Source organism: Musa acuminata, chromosome BXJ2-2 (assembly GCF_036884655.1).
Source record: "Musa acuminata AAA Group cultivar baxijiao chromosome BXJ2-2, Cavendish_Baxijiao_AAA, whole genome shotgun sequence".
NCBI lineage: Eukaryota > Viridiplantae > Streptophyta > Magnoliopsida > Zingiberales > Musaceae > Musa > Musa acuminata.
In genome coordinates, this window is record NC_088339.1 from 21,470,001 (window position 1) to 21,485,844 (window position 15,844).

The window sequence follows — 15,844 nt, forward strand, 5'->3', positions numbered from 1 at the left end:
ACCCTCCGCCCGCCAATCCCGCCGGATCCCCCGTCTTCCTCCTCATCTGCACCGTCCCTCCCGAGCTCTCCTACATGGACGGCTTCGATCACATGGTCGCAAAGATCCAAATACCGCCATACATATATACATACACCTCTCTCCTTACTTCACTTTCCGTATACGATGGATGATGTGGTTACAAGGAAGACAGAGAACCAAAGAAAGAAACAAACGTTGGGACATCTACATCTTACATCTACCGTGAGCGCATGTAGCGAACGTGAGGCCTTCGTAGTTGGAGGGACGGCCAAGCGAAAATGAGCTTGCAACCACATGATGCTGAGTGAGGGGAGGTGGGTGTCCAATAAACTACACATCCCCTCTCCCCCCCCCGCCCCCCCTTCCTCTCTCTCTCTCTCTCTCTCTCTCTCTCTCTCTCTCTCTCTCTCTGGTTAGCCAAAGTACATCATGCTTGCTTGTTAAATTGCACAAAATCTTAGTTTAGGGTGGGGAAGCATGTGTGATGTCGCCTCTGAATAACAATGATGCTCGCCAGGATCATGAAGTTTTATACTCTTTCCTGCACGCACTGGATGCCAAAAGCATGATGCTTAAGGTTCTGCTGCACAGGTAGCACTTCGTGCAGTGTACAGCGACACCTTTGTTCCTCTCTGCTTCCCGGGATGGATATTAAAGCTGCAGTCTTTTCACCGTGAGAAGGAAATGGTTGCTGTTGCTGTGAATATGTTCTTGGCTTGTAAGAAGCAAAAGGAGGAGGTACGTATATGTATGCACACGGAGAAAGAAATCCTGCACAATGCAAGTACATGCTGAGCTTGTTTGGCGGAAGAGTTGACACTGTGATTGCTAGTTGTTAATTCGAAGCCTCAGTCGGTGTCACTGTTTCGTCGCTGCAACCAGGTGTTGCCAATCATATGGACTACGGCTTTCTTATTGCTGTGTTGAAAGGCACGGAGTAGAATGGAAGGAATCGATGCGAGGAGTACAGTTTAAGTCAATTAAAAGAGGGCGGAGGAAGATGAGAGGAGGGGTCATCATTCTGGGAAGAGCAAACCACCATCGGTTGTGCGGTCACTTTACCCTTCGGTCCTCTTTCCCTTTTCCTTTCCACTTCACCCTTCTGTTCATTCTATATTGTATTGAGGGTGTGTTATTTGTTTGCTCAAAGTCGTCCAGTTTTAGGACCGAATCAATGGTTAATACTTATGAATGAGAAGAGCTGTCGATTTGGCACAGTGGAAAATATTCAAGGGAACAACCACATAACTTGAAGAATAAAAATGTGCCACTGCAATATTAATGCTCTGTCCTCTCACATGGGAGGAGCGAGGAACATGATCCTTTCACATGGATGATCACACCCCCCCAGTTATTATTATTATTATTTATTTAGATTTTTTTTTTGGTTAAGGATCACGTACGTACCCAAAGTAAGTCAAGTTAACCTTCTCATCTGAGATCAAGAGAACTTTAATCTGCATGGTTTGCATCAAATTTGACGTACGTACTCACTAAACGATGGTTAGTGAGTACATTGTTGAATCAACAATACTCATTAAGCATTGTTGATTTGTTCTTCCCGTGTGACACGTAGGGAAAAGAGTGTGCAACTGAGGACTTGTTTGTACGGTCATCCGAAGGGAAGAAGCATATTTACTGCTAAGATGAGAAGGCGTTTTTATATATGTCCGATGTACAAATCTACGACATAAACATTTTGTGGTTAAAGATGTTCAACGATGGCTAGCTTCCCATTTAACCACGTACAACCGACACTGTGCCGTAGGAGAAATATAAATGCTTTATTACTGTTCCTGCTTGTACTGCTGCGGCAGTGGTATGTCCAAGAGATATTTGCGAGCAGTATCTTTTCACATCCATCCTGCGTAGTTAATTCCATTACTGTCAGCTAATGATTTCTTGGAATTATACCTTTTTAGCACTTCGTACTTGGAGAAGAAACCCCATATGTTTACTTGGGAATTACCAACATCTGCATTATTCTTAGTTTCATTGTCCTATAGTTTTCTTTATAATGTCTTACATCTTTCAGCATACGTACCTTATATTCCATTAAATAACTGGGCATCAAGACGTAACAGCATAAGTCTCACATAACTCGGAATTAATACTTAGATTAAACATCAAGCATACACTTCTGCTCCATGAAGAATCACAGATCTTTTGCAGCAGGAAGCAACGCAAATATGAAGCAACAAAATTAAAGAAGCGGTAGAGTGATTGCTAAGCAAGTCGAGGAAAGTGAAAGGGAGATGGAAGGCTGAGGCAAGACGCCTGGGATTTGACTGTGTCAATGCGACAAATATTTGTAAATGGAGTTGGCGATGTAGCAGTATCAGCATACTAATTTAGCTGGAGAGTTCTGAAAACCTGAGGTGCAGAAACCGGTCATCGGTCCAGCTTAGGCAGCGGTAGCCGTCACGTTTGTGCGTTCCAATTGCACCATGAGAAGAAGAAAAAAATCACACCGACGGAGCTCGCCGACAGTTTTGATTTCAGCTGTAAATGCTTTTTCTAAAGGGCTCCCGGATTGCAGGCTCGAGTGCATACCCACCCATCTTATTTTACCTTCTTTTTCCTCCATTTTTTTTCCTGTTATTACAGTATACGTAATTTGCGGCTGTTTCTTTGCTTGTTCTCAAGGCAAACCTCCCAAATCATGAGTCCGGAAGCAGAAGAAAAAGAGACAAAAGAAAAGAGGGAGGGAGAGGGGAATACGAAAACTACTACTACATGAGGGTCAAAACAAGGAGGGGGAGCCGAAGGCTCCGTGGCGTGCGGGCATGGTGGGGCCCGGAGCGTGGGTCCCGCGCACAAGGAGAGAGAGAGAGAGAGAGAGGATTCATGGTGAAGGGATTGGTGAAGACAGCTAGCACTGAGAGAGGAAACCTCACCTACCGTGGGTCCGTTGATGCTGCCATGCCAGTAATTAGATTGTATTGCACTAATGTTGTGCGGTGGTGGTGTGTATCCATCACTCCTCCCACGTTCTCTCTATCAGCTCCCTTTTTAGGTGCCCGGCCTTTGCCCCCCCTTTTCTCTTTCTCCTCGTCGCAAGTCTCCCTCCTCAAAATCCCCCTCCCCACTCCCTGCTTTCCTCTCTTCTTACTGTGTGTCTCTGCGTGAGTAGCGGAGCTTGCTGAAATAAGAAGCTACTGGTGTGCTGCTACTGCTTGATCATGGAGTTGGTCCGGTGATTGCTGCTGCAGAATTGAAGCTGTAGAGCAGCTCGTCTGCTCTCCTCTTGCTGCAAACCTTCTTGTTGGTGAGGATTTGTACACAGCCGCAGCACTTGAGCTTCCATTTCTAGTGCTTAGTTCAACCCTGCTCATTTTTCTTTCCCGTTTCGTTGAGTGCTTAGTTGGACACAGACTGCACAGTTGGCTTTAATGCAGAGTACTGGTCCTGTTTCAGTTCATCTCCAACCCTCTGTGCGCACACCAGTTCCTCTATGTTTGTATTAGGAATTTGTACTCTCCGTCCTGGTTCCTCCTGTGAGTTGAACCAATCAAGCGTGTTGCCGTTTGTTGCAGTTAATTGGAGTTAGGGAAGAGAGTCTCAGAATAGAAACAGGGGGTAATCTCTGCAGACAACAATGATCATGGAGGAGATGATGTTTCTCTTTGTTAATTCATCTCCATCCTTCCCCTATGGCTTCTTCCCTCTTCCAGTCAATTCCTTCACACGGAAACAGTCATCATCGTGTGCACAATCATGTTGACTCAGTCGTGTTTTTTCGGCTGGCTGTCTCGACTTGTATCAAACGTTTGGTCTGATCGTTTCTTCTCGGAAACAGCCCACCTCGTCCGGGAATTCTTCCTCCTCCTCAAAAGACTTGACAGCGAAAATGGCCTGTGGAATTTCCTGAATCGTTCGCCACCATTTTTCCTAGTCGGTCAACTTGTTTCCCAAAGAATCCTTCCGTTTACTTCGTATTCCTCTGTCTTATCACACTTGTCCTTGAATTCTACAGCTGCTCGTAAGTAAACATGGAAACCTACGTGCAAATGCCAAAACATATACATCTTTTATGAGATTTATTATGATTTTTACCGAACCGATAATGATTATTCTCCAATCGCAAGGGGTAACTATTGCCGATTGGTCCAGCTCTCAACTGACGTCGAAGATATCGGGCCATGAAGAGGTAATGACACGTCAAACAAATCACTCGGCGCCACGTCTGTGACGGCCCAGTCTTCATATGTTGACCTTTTCGTTCTTGCCATGGAAGCCTTCCCCATTGGTCTCCTCCTGCCTAACACCCTCTGTGCAGTACACAAGAACATTAACAATGACCAAAAGAACACCTCCTGCGAGTCTGGTGGTTTATTTCGTCTTTCTCTTTCGGATTTTCCGTTTTATTGGATTATTCGTTGTGTTGGCGTGAATCCTTTCTGCCACACGCAGGCTTGCTGATACGCTACGTCGATGTCATGGTGTGTGTGTGCAGGTACGGGAACGGGGCTACTGCGACCACATGGAGGATGTCATGGGAGACCTGTTTGAGCACATTGACGACTTGCTCGACTTCCCCGACGATGTGCTGGGGCTGGTGGAGCCCTGCAACCAGAGCGCGCATCTTTTTCTTCCTGCGGCGACTGTGCCGGCCTCTGCCGACGGGCTTTTAGGCGGCGTCGGAGAAGACTCGCTCGATGGCTCCTGTAGCAGAAGCAACAAGTCTGGTGCTCCTTTCAGCGCTGCGGAGGACAAGCTCGGCCCAGTAAGTTATTCTTTAAGCCCATCATCCTGGGTTGATTTGAAGGATTTAGTAGGTAGTAAATGACAAAAACAAAAAGCCAGTAATAAGTTTTATAGCACGACTAAAACAATATGTTTGCTGTTAGTTCCGGCAGCACTAATAATTGCAGGCAACTCTTTCAAGTCACAATTCACTTATTAGGAGCCAAAGTTTGGTACTGCATCACTTTTCCAATTTTTGTTTGAACTGAATCTATAACTTCATCAGACTTTTACGCAAGTAAATAAGTAACTCAGTAAAAAAAGAGGAATATACTGAGGAATTGGAATTATCTCTTCCTACGTCATCTCTTCCCTCCTCGAGTATTACTGCTATAATCTTCGAAGAATTAACATTTCTATGCTTATTTTTGGATTGGGCAGTGTGATGAACTTGATGTTCTGCAACTGGAATGGATGTCCAAATTCCTGGACGACTCTGATTCCTTCCCCCTCGACCTTCCAAGCTGCAACGCTGTCACCAACAATGGAAATGACGAAAACAGCGATGCCCAACCCAAAGCCAAAGCTCACTCTTTCTTCCGCACCTCCAGTCCGGTCTCTGTTCTCGAAGATAACACTAGGGGCAGCGGCGGCAGCGACTCCTCCTCGTCCTCTTCCTCCTCGTCATCCTGGACTTCGGCTTCGTACTGCAAGGATGCGAAGGTTCTGCTTCCTCCTATCAGTCCTCCGGAAGCGCCTTCAGTCATGGCCGTCCCCGCCCGCGCGCGCAGCAAGCGCCCGCGACCCGCCGCCTTCTCGCTTCGCCCCCACGTCACCATACCCTACCTCCCGCCGTCCTCCGACGCGGTCACCGAAGTCCACCCACTCTCCGCCGCCGCCAACTCCGACCCTGAGAGCTTCGGCGAGTCATGCCCCCCGCCTCCTCCACCGAAGAAGAAAAACAGCCAGAAGACTCCGGCCGCCACTGCCGACGGGGAGGAGTCGGGCTCGCCTCCGCCGGTGAGGAAGTGCATGCACTGCGAGATACAGAAGACCCCTCAGTGGAGGGCCGGCCCCATGGGGCCCAAGACTCTCTGCAACGCCTGCGGTGTCCGGTACAAGTCCGGGCGGCTTTTCCCGGAGTACCGCCCCGCCGCCAGCCCCACCTTCGTCCCGTCAATCCACTCCAATTCCCACAAGAAGGTGGTGGAGATGCGTATCAAGGCGAGCCAGAAGGTCGCCCCCGCCGGCGCCGCCATGTCTTCCTCCTCCGACGGCTGTGATCTCCTCGAGTACATCCGTCGGCGGGAGTGAAACGAAGACGACATACTTAGCTGCTGCAGTTCTTCTTTCCCCTTGATTTAGAAGTGTAGTCATCCCGGTTTCTGATTTCTCTTGCTTTATTATTATTATTATTATTATTATTAGTATTATTATTTTTAGTATTATTCCTGTATTCCCCTTAAATTTTGTACAGAGGAGGGAAGCGAAAGAGAAGACGCTTTTAGAGGAGGGATAGGCAGAGCACCACAGGTAGGAGGTAGCCGAGAAAACAAAGACAGAGGAGGAAGAGAGACAACTAGCTATTATAGTTAGCAGCGAGGAGAAGGGGAGGGGAGATTAGAAGGGGCTACTGAAGGGGAACACTAGTTTGATCGCTGGAGCTTGGTGTATTAAATTCTTTTTGCAGTTGAAGATTGATTGATGGTGATTACTAGGAAGATTTATAAATATATATAAATATATTTGATTTACATCGACAATTTTCTCTTGTCATTTCACCATGCCGTGTAGAGAGCAATTTAAAGTCAACGAGTGCGTTGACTTTTCAGCTCTGAGCAGCAGTAATTTGTGACACGTATAACTTAGACCCATGCAGTTGCTGTTTTACCCCCCCATTGTTGTTTGCACCCATGGGATTAGGCAGCACATGTGAATGGACCGAGAAAGGTGAGGTGACGGCACAACTGTCGGTTGGGTCCCACTCTCAATGACCGAAGGATTTGTATGTAAAAAACTGGGGATCTTCTCTAATGGTAATTTTCTATCCGAGTCCTCCAAAACTTGCATCTCAATCGTAGTTATCCACTGTTAATGAGACCGAACTATGATTTGATGGGTTCACCCACCACTTAATGATGCAATTTGGTGCTTGCAATAATATTTGATGAGTAATAGTTGGCTATGATTTTGACAAGGATCGAAGCGATCATTATAGCATTCATTCATTCATTCGGTGTTCCCCTGCTGCCAATTCAGTGTGGCAGCAACTTCCCGTGTACACTTTGTTTGTAACCAACCCTATTTAACTACTTTCATCTTAAGATAATTATGTTTACACGTAATTAGTTTTGTATGTTTCTTCCTATTGTTTCCCATATCTCAATACATACCCTCATTTCAGTACAGTAAGCTTAAGTAGCTGATGACTTTTGGTAAATTTCATTGATTATTTAACTTATATGAAAATGAACCCCTCTATTAAGTATTTCAAATTTAATTTGATATGTTATCCATCAAGTGTTCAAACTTGTTAAGATTTCTTTGGTTGTTTGAACTAGGGCTCAACCTCGTGGTAAATTTTGACAGGAACCGGATAGAAGATTATGACATTGTTTATCGAGGCTTAGACTATTGATATAAACATCGATATAGACGCATACTATTACATTATCTTATATATATTATTTTTTACTCAAAAGAGGATCACAGGTAAGTATAATCCTTTCTCAAATAATAATAACAAGGTATTACTAATCCAAGATCAAACTAAATAGAAGAAGAAAAATTCAAGATGAAAAAGAAAAACTTTATTAAACTTTTAATCTAAAAAAAATATTAAGAAATTGAGAGATCCCCTTGGATAATATTTACCAAATTATTCTCCAAAAATTGAAGTCGATTTATATTCTTTTTGTTGAACAATGAATCAAGAGTGATCCAAATATATGAAACTGATTTATAATGAATAATGTATTAAAAAAGATCATGAGAAATAGATCTATTTAATAAAAATTCAACCTTTGCATTTAAAAGCCTCCATCTCTTCATGGAGTTCCATTGGTGTTATTGCATTGTCACTAACTGCATCCTATAGATCTTCTCCTATAAGATAAGGCTTCAAACAAGTCTTCTAGTTAAACTAATTGAGAAGGTCAATACTAAATCCACCAATTCGACTATAATATTCCATAGTTGAAAAAGAATATCTTCTTTACCAAGTAAATCTTGAAAACATATATTATCACCCTTATGGTTCTGATATCATATGAAGAAAGAAAGAATTATACGTAACCACAACCCTTTTTCAAATAACAGTACTACTATCCCAAGATCAAACTAAATAGGAGAACAAAAAAACTAGAACAAAAAAGAAAAATATTATTGAACTTCTAAAAAAGAAAAACATTTACATATCTCGAATAGACTTGACTTAAATACCAAAGACTTGAATTAATCTATATGATGCTACCTATTTATAGATGTAAAATACAAGAGTCCTTAATTTCTATAACTCTATCTAATTTTATTTGAAATCTTCTAAGATATATTTTAAACTAAGACTTTCTTATCCTTAAAATTTTATATAATCTCATTTAAAGTATAAAATATTAATTTATGATTTTCCAAAATATACTCCAAACTTCTTAACACAAAGATGTAAACAACAAAAGAGATTACTCAATTTTGCCATTAAACCTTGTCAATCAAATTGGAAGATCTCCCGTAGCACCAACTATTCATCATCACATTTGGGAGGATCCAAGTATACAAAGTTGGAAGTTGACTTACAAACTAACGATGGAGTCCTGCTTTCATTCGCCACTAACATCTTTTAATTTTCATGCAAAAACACAACATCTTGTAATTTTTGCATGATGACATCATCAACCCCATTACGATATCTATGACGACCGAGAACAACGTACCATAACTCAACTATTATCAAACAGTGTGTAAATTAATGCTTTAGTATGGTGGCCTCCTTTTTATACATTGAATCCAATCGAAGCAATCCGTGATCCAACCACCATTATTTAGATTATGACATTAGTGCTTCCTCAACCTAAACCTTTGACTAATACAAAATGAACAATTGGAGTATACTAAAGAGTAAAAGGTCAACGCTAATAAACTAACCATTAAATTTTCTTACTTGAGACACAAAATCTGTCTTAATCAAGTCATGCAAATCTTCTTCTCTGAGAAAAAAAAATTCACCTTAATCATCCAGAATCAATCTTACCACAAATCTAAGTGCTTGTGAATGAGAAACGAAAGCAATCATTTGATCTATGTTATTACTCATTAGTTGTTGTTGTTGCTCTTACCATGACCGTCAAAATCAAATTATGTTTCTCAACAAATTCAAAAAAAAAATGATAACTAGGAAAAGAAAATGTAATTTCCATCAATGGATTGACAATATGTAGTGATCTTGAACCACTCCAAATACTATATCATGCAATCTACAATAATCATTGATATAATTATTTTAATAGTGTTTGATTATGACACTAACTTGGTAAAACTGAGGCTCTATGGGGCTAAGATATTAGTCCAATGTGATATTAGCTTACTTCTCTCTCTAGACAGCATTCTACCTCCTGTCTTTTTTATCCTTAGTCCTTTGAGTTAGTTATGTACTTATGTGATCCAATCTATTGTTTTAGTGGAGGAAGAGAAAGGAAAGCATTAGGATAGAAGAATCTCTCTCTCTCTCTCTCTCTTCTTTTTCCATCTGACTATTTCTCTTCCTAGTTTCTATCTCACTCTATTCTCTTCAATCTATTTTTTTGTCTCAGGTCTAATGTTCAATATGAATCAAGTCTCAAATTGTATAGCAGATAAGATTCCTTGGCATCCAAGTGGACAAGAAGATGGAAAGAGCAGTTCAAATGCAAGAGGAGATGCTGCGGGAAGTAATCATTCAGAAAAGAGGTCAACTAAAGGGAGAAAAAATTGCATTTGTATTATGATTTGACTGACATTGGGAAAGGAGGTCGCATGGTTGACTGCTCTACTGGAAACTGACCAGGAGCAGGATTAACAAAATTCTTAGACAAACATACTGGTTACTACATATGACTTCATTGAGTTCAAAGGAAGTTCACTGTTACTTTGGTCAATAAGGTGGTTCCTGTGACATCCACTACTGGCAACGAAACTGGTTATTCTAACTCAATCTTTTAATCTCTGCTTTTGTTGACTAGAATGCGGATGTCTAAGGGTAAGACAAAGTGGAAAGAGATTTTTCCTCCTTGTGCTCTGTTTGGTGCTCATACTGAACCATAGAGGTTGCTAAGATAAGGAGCTGTCTCAGAGCACAAAATGGTGAATGTTATGTATCATGGAAGGTGCCAGGGGATCATAGAGCAACAAGAACTAAAGAATGCAGTTTTCAATTCTCTCTGTTAACAGATGAAAAGGTTTCTGCTTAGCATCCATTATAACATAGGGATAGGCTGCTTGGAAGATTCCTAGACAGTGACAGTAACGAAAACTAGCCACTTTCATTTGAGGTCTTCCAACAAGAACTGGAAGGAAAACGAAATAGCCCCATGCAGTAACCGGAGCTGAAGACCACAAGGCTGCTTGCCATCGTTTTACGATGGCTGATAAGCTTTTATTTTTGCGGTTTATACAATTAGATCCCCTCGTAAACAAACCAAAAAATTGTAATAACAAGTAGATCGAATAGCTTTAGAATGCCTAAACAAATTTATGGTTCAGAACTTTGTGCAGTTCCTGGGCAAACCAGTGCTATGATCGACCGCCACGTTCTCCAACTCGTTGCAGCTGATCACATCCTGCCTAAGCTTTGCACCCGCAGCTTTCAAACCTTTCAAAGAGACCGCCTGGTTGAACAGGTTGAGCGCCGGGAGCCTGGAAGCCGGAGGCATCTTCCCCGAAGGCAGGAGCTTGGTGAAGTCATCCCTCATCAATGGCACCTCGAAGTCTTCTTTTTTATGCTTCACCACATTGTCTTTGGCGCTGATATGCGCACCGGGCTCCATGTGGTTGGTGGAGAAGCTTGCTTGGTTGGGGAAGTTGGGGTATAGACTGACGTACCCTCTCAGGTACATCATGTCGATGAGGAACTTCTTCCATGAGGCCTGCCACCCGTTGGTTCTCGACTTTGGGATTTGCACCGGGTTCTGCTTGGCGTCCTCGGTGAATCTGGCGTTCATGTAGGCGTAGAACTCTCGCCACTGCCTGGGGAAGAACACGGCACCCCAGCTGCAGGGGAGCTGATGGAGGTACGGTGTGTTGGGATGGATGTTCTTGAAGAACTCGGTGGCGTTCCATTTTGGCCTTTCCTTCACCACCTCGACAAGACGAGGCGTGTACAGAGAGATGGACGAGAGCTCCGGGAGGGAGACTTGGGGGTCATAGTGGTAGGCTAAGAGTGCATATTTGATCCAGAGGTAGTAGTAGGGGGAGACCTCGATGTCATCTTCTAGGAGGAGGCCGAACTCGTCATCGGACGAGGGGTACCAGCTCTCGCTCACTGCTCGGATCAGCCCGCCCTGGATGATTCGACGCCGGATGAACTTTGGCCCTTGTGCCCATTGGAAGGATCCCACAACCTTGAGGGTCTCCTCATCAACCTTGCTGTCCATGTTGAAGCTGAGACGCACCTCATCACCAAGATAATATGCATTCTGCAGTGATCTGAGGAGTCTCTGTAGAGAGGCGGCACGGTTTTGGGTGATGATGTTCACCGTGATCTGCATCCGATTCCAATCTGCAAGGCACAAGAACTCAATGATACTTAATCCTGCCATGGATGTAAGAGACTTGCTAACTTAGTTGTTTCTCTGGAGATAAAAAGTGATCTTGGAGGGAGAAGGATGAAGAAGCTTCTTACTCGGTAGTGCTGTCGGTCGTAGATCAGCCATCCATAGAACCTTTGGCACAGTGGTCCTCTGTAGAAGAACCAGAGCTGTACCGTTTGCGCTGCCTTCGGCCGCCATTTTCAGCGCGTTCTTCACATTTTGATCGACATCATCGACAGCGATCAGCAAACTCGGGTTGTGGATCTTGAGAATCCCCTTCAAGCTCGAGTACACTGCCTGTACTACTGGAACCTCCGAGTTGGACACCCCTGAAATGGCTCCGACTTCCAGATCGAAGATCTTGAACCTCCTCTCCTTGCAGACATTCTTTGACCACCTGAGAACACTAACGGCTGCTTCGCAGGAGCAGAACCTTCCACCCGACACGACGATGTAGGCTTTCTTCCCGACGGTCGTGCGGAACTTCTCGAGCAGAGGAGCCAAGGTTTTCACTTCTCCGAGGGAGTGGGCATAGAAGAGAGCATCAATTTTCTGAGGGTGCATGGCAGCCCATTGGGTGACATAACCGGCGGACAAGGCACGCCACCACTGGTCGTCCCGGACTTGGACAACGTCCTTGAAGATGACGGTGGTCTCGGAAACGTATGCAAGTCGGTGCTCACTGTCTCCCCATGTCTCCTTGTCATTTGGATCCACAGGTAGCACATACGATCCTGCATTCCTGTACTTTTGGAGCTGGTAACTGCGCAAAGGTACATATTATGAGAAAGCACTCATTAGAATTAGGATAGAGAATGCACTGTGTCCATATGTGATAAGCACAAGTCCTCACCTGAGATGCAAGTCTTCACCGGTCATAAAAGTGAACGGTGTCTCCACAAACAATGTCTTGACGAGATCTGCAGATAGAAACCATGAACTCGACAAGAAATCAACCTGCACAATGCTTTCCACGGTGATATCATAAGCAGGATCGGGTAAGTACAGGCCTGCTTCCTTCGACCGGAACTTCCTGTAACTTGGAAACGTGAAGTCCTTTTGCCTAAAGGGCAAGATCCTTCCGATGCTACCCAGAACTGAGTTCTTGTACTTCTCTGTCCCTCCGACATGGGACAGTATCTCCAGCATCTTCTTCCCAGGAATCATGTCATCGTCAACAATGTACACGAAGTCTGCTTCCGTCTGCAGGGCCATCTGAAATCGTCCGTAGTACTTGAAATCATAGCTCGAACCGATGAAGCTGATCCTGGAATTGTTGTAGCTCTCCACAATCCTTTTCAGCGAGAGCTCGTTTGGGCTGCCAAAGGAGAGTACCCAGACATGGTGAAACGGCAGTGTCTGGTTCAGCAACGAATCAAGCTGCGCGCAGAGCGTCTTCCTCTTGAAATGGTTCAGGATCACGGTGATCTTTGGGACGTTAGGGCCATTGGGGCTCCACTTGGACTTCATCCTCATAAGCTCCGCGAGTGTCTCAACCCCCGAGCTCGTCTTCTGGAAGGCCAACACTTCGTCGTACAGCTCCCTCTTCAGCTTGATCATCAGTGCATCATCTGATTTCTTCTGCGAGAAATCGATCTTCTCGTACTCACAGACCTCGGCGGGAGAGCTGATGGCGGGGATTTCCTGGAAGCTCGTCAGCGGATTCGGCTGTATGATGAGGTGCTTCCAGTGCTGGGCGATCCGAGTGGCCCAAGAGAAGTCGGCTTTGCTGCGCAGGTCGACGGAGGGGCTCATATAGTAGAGGAGGAAGGTGGCGTACATGGCGAAGGCAAACTGAAGGAAGGTGAGCGTAGCAACAAGGCGAGAAGATGCAATCTTGGGAGCCCTCATTTTGGTGGAAGATTTGCCAACGACATAGTCGCTGAGCATCCCTTCCAAGAAGTCGCCACTTCTCACGGTTGGAGCACGGACGAAGCCCATCATACAAACTCGAGAGCAGTGGGAGAGAGATCTGCCAGGAAGGCTCCGTTTAGTCAACCATGGGTTGGCAATATCGAGATGCGTAGAATTAGTAACTATTAATTAGCGTATATGAATTCTTGGTCAAAAGATGGGTACACCTATACATACGTATGCATACATTTATACTTCACTATAACGGAATTATTATGTGCATAATGAGCGAGCATGTAAATTGCATTACTACATTCATAAATCCATGCTCGGTCTTTTCCTTTATAAGAGCATGTTTAAGGTTATTACGGTCAAACCAACCATTTTAATATTCCCTGGATATTTCCAATAAATACTATAAAATTTCGGAAAATATTAAGCACCTTTTGGGCAATAAACCATGCGAAAAATGAAACGTTACATAGAGAAACATTCCAAGTCACGAAGAAAGAAATCAAAACGTCAATAGTGCTTTTGACGCAGAATCCACATAAGGAGAGAAATCAATGACGAATTAGTACAAAATCTGCTAGTTAATTTCCATCTGAAGAAATGAACAATGATGACTAAAAAAAGAAGATATTTGATTTTTTTTAATAAAAAAATATTTAATAAAAGATTTTAGGAGAGAAATCAATAAACCAGGAAAACGCCTGAAAGAGAAACTTTACAGAGATACAGGATTAGCAATGAGCTCAAGAAGTTGTGGGGAAGAGTCAGACGCTTCTTTGGATAGATTAGGAGCATGCAAGTCAACCATTGGTGTTTATTTGGATCTCTCGCTTCTCAAGATTCTTGTATCAAACAACTAGAATCCAGAATCATACATGACGAAAAGAAAACTGGAAGGGGGAAGAGGAGTAAATAAACATACAATGGAGAACGCTACCGCAAAAGAACCTCACTGAGACTACGGTGGATGCCTCCAGAATGGGGACGAACTTGACTTGAGAAAGCTTGTCCAAAAACCCAGAGACTAAACCTGAGGAGCACAAGATACTGTGAGCCAGAGGGAAAGGTTATATATAGGCCTGAGATGATATGTGCTCACGCACATGGACGCGGTGGTGGTTTCTTCTTCTTCCTTTTTCCCTTGAGAGAATAATATAAGGAACTATAAGTTCCAAGGATACTGACACCAGAGGTGGTTCACATGACTTGAACAGAGAGGCCCGAGGCGTTACCGTCACTTCTCATACATTTGCCCACCCCCGACACCATTAAAAAGCCGGTTTTGGAGCCGCGGAGTAGGGGATGCCCAACCATTGACAAATTGCCACCCCTCTCCCTCTGTTTACTCTTACAGCTCTCATGCATTGAATGATGCCCTCTCTCTCTCTCTCTCTCTCTCATATGTTTTTGTCTTTAATCAAAGTCTTCTCTTCTGCTTCTCATACTTTATAGTCTTTCTTTGTCCATGCACTATCGACGGGCACCTTAATTTCGCATTGGAATCAGAGAGATGCATGCTGTTCAAGATATCACTAGTTCCTTTGACCAATATGAGATTGCAAGCACCAATTGTCGAGAAATTTTCTTTCATGGGGTGCATAACGATAGCTAGAATGTAATCGGAAATGCATCGAAAACAAGTCCTTCACATCACTCAAGAATAAAATAAACAGATTTTTACAGAAAAAGCCGGAATAAATGGCTTCAGGTGGTGCCAAAAACCAGCAGGAGAAGACTCTTCAGTCTCACTAAATCCTCAAATCCCGAGCTGTCCTGAATAAATTTTATTTCCTCGCAGCGCGAATCCACACGAATCAAAGAACACATAGTTTACGAACTCCTAGGAGAATCGGCAATGTCAAATTCTCAAAACATGGAAAAAGAGTAGAAGCTTCAGTCGCGTCGTACCTTAAAAAAGTGAGGATGGAAGGCGGAGAAGGAAGCGAAGACCACAAGGCCACCGCCGTTGATGGATCTGAGCGCCCTTAGTTTCTGCTGCAAAGATTTATGACTCAATGTAGGTGGAGGCTAACGATCACATATACATAGAAAATTGATGGGATCATTGACTTCCGGAATGTAATCTGCAGACACAAGTGCAATAAAGAAAGGGTCTGCACATCTCCTCTCCCTATTGCCTTCTGCCAAACACCGCAAGTGGAGGGAGAGCGGAAGAGAGAGAGAGAGAGAGAGAGATTTGGTGTGCAGATTCTGGCAGTCTTAACAAGACTTGCAAATGAGGTTTTAGATCGTATCGTAGTTCTTCTTGAACGCAGTCAAATGATAATGTAGGTGTGTTCCCACCGAGCGGCAGACATGCACGCACACCGAGTTACGTGTTGTGTTAGTCAATGCCTGTAAAGTAATAGGAATACCTATTTGAATTTTTTTTTGTAGATGAATTGATTTCCGTTGAAGTTGAGGTCTGAATACATATCACACAGTCGAAATATAAAGAGTGAGATATTGGAGGTGGAGCATTAATGATGGTT

At 43.7% G+C, this 15,844-nt stretch overlaps 2 protein-coding genes across 8 annotated transcripts; one reads left to right on the plus strand and one right to left on the minus strand.

The window, feature by feature from the left end:
• The first annotated feature begins 3,024 nt into the window (after positions 1-3,024).
• On the plus strand, positions 3,025-6,470 carry LOC135605325 (GATA transcription factor 4-like). 3 transcript variants are annotated; one of them, XM_065095285.1, is made up of 4 exons: positions 3,025-3,289; positions 4,135-4,171; positions 4,478-4,747; positions 5,149-6,470. In XM_065095285.1, the coding sequence occupies exons 3-4, from the start codon at positions 4,505-4,507 to the stop codon at positions 6,019-6,021; spliced, it is 1,116 nt and encodes a 371-aa protein (XP_064951357.1). In that variant the 5' UTR covers positions 3,025-3,289; positions 4,135-4,171; positions 4,478-4,504; the 3' UTR covers positions 6,022-6,470. The 3 variants fall into 3 exon arrangements, with proteins under 3 accessions (XP_064951357.1, XP_064951356.1, XP_064951354.1); XM_065095284.1 differs by lacking the exon at positions 4,135-4,171 and having other exon boundaries at positions 3,027-3,289; XM_065095282.1 differs by lacking the exons at positions 3,025-3,289; positions 4,135-4,171 and adding an exon at positions 4,178-4,348.
• Positions 6,471-10,121: 3,651 nt separating this feature from the next.
• Positions 10,122-15,519, minus strand: LOC135585539 (uncharacterized). Of its 5 annotated transcripts, none has more exons than XM_065095288.1 (5): positions 15,261-15,519; positions 14,275-14,382; positions 12,340-13,458; positions 11,579-12,249; positions 10,122-11,455 (listed from the first exon to the last, which is right to left on the minus strand). In XM_065095288.1, the coding sequence occupies exons 3-5, from the start codon at positions 13,428-13,430 to the stop codon at positions 10,437-10,439; spliced, it is 2,781 nt and encodes a 926-aa protein (XP_064951360.1). In that variant the 5' UTR covers positions 13,431-13,458; positions 14,275-14,382; positions 15,261-15,519; the 3' UTR covers positions 10,122-10,436. The 5 variants fall into 5 exon arrangements, with proteins under 5 accessions (XP_064951360.1, XP_064951361.1, XP_064951358.1 ...); XM_065095289.1 differs by having other exon boundaries at positions 14,290-15,192; XM_065095286.1 differs by having other exon boundaries at positions 14,275-15,192.
• Positions 15,520-15,844: the final 325 nt, after the last annotated feature.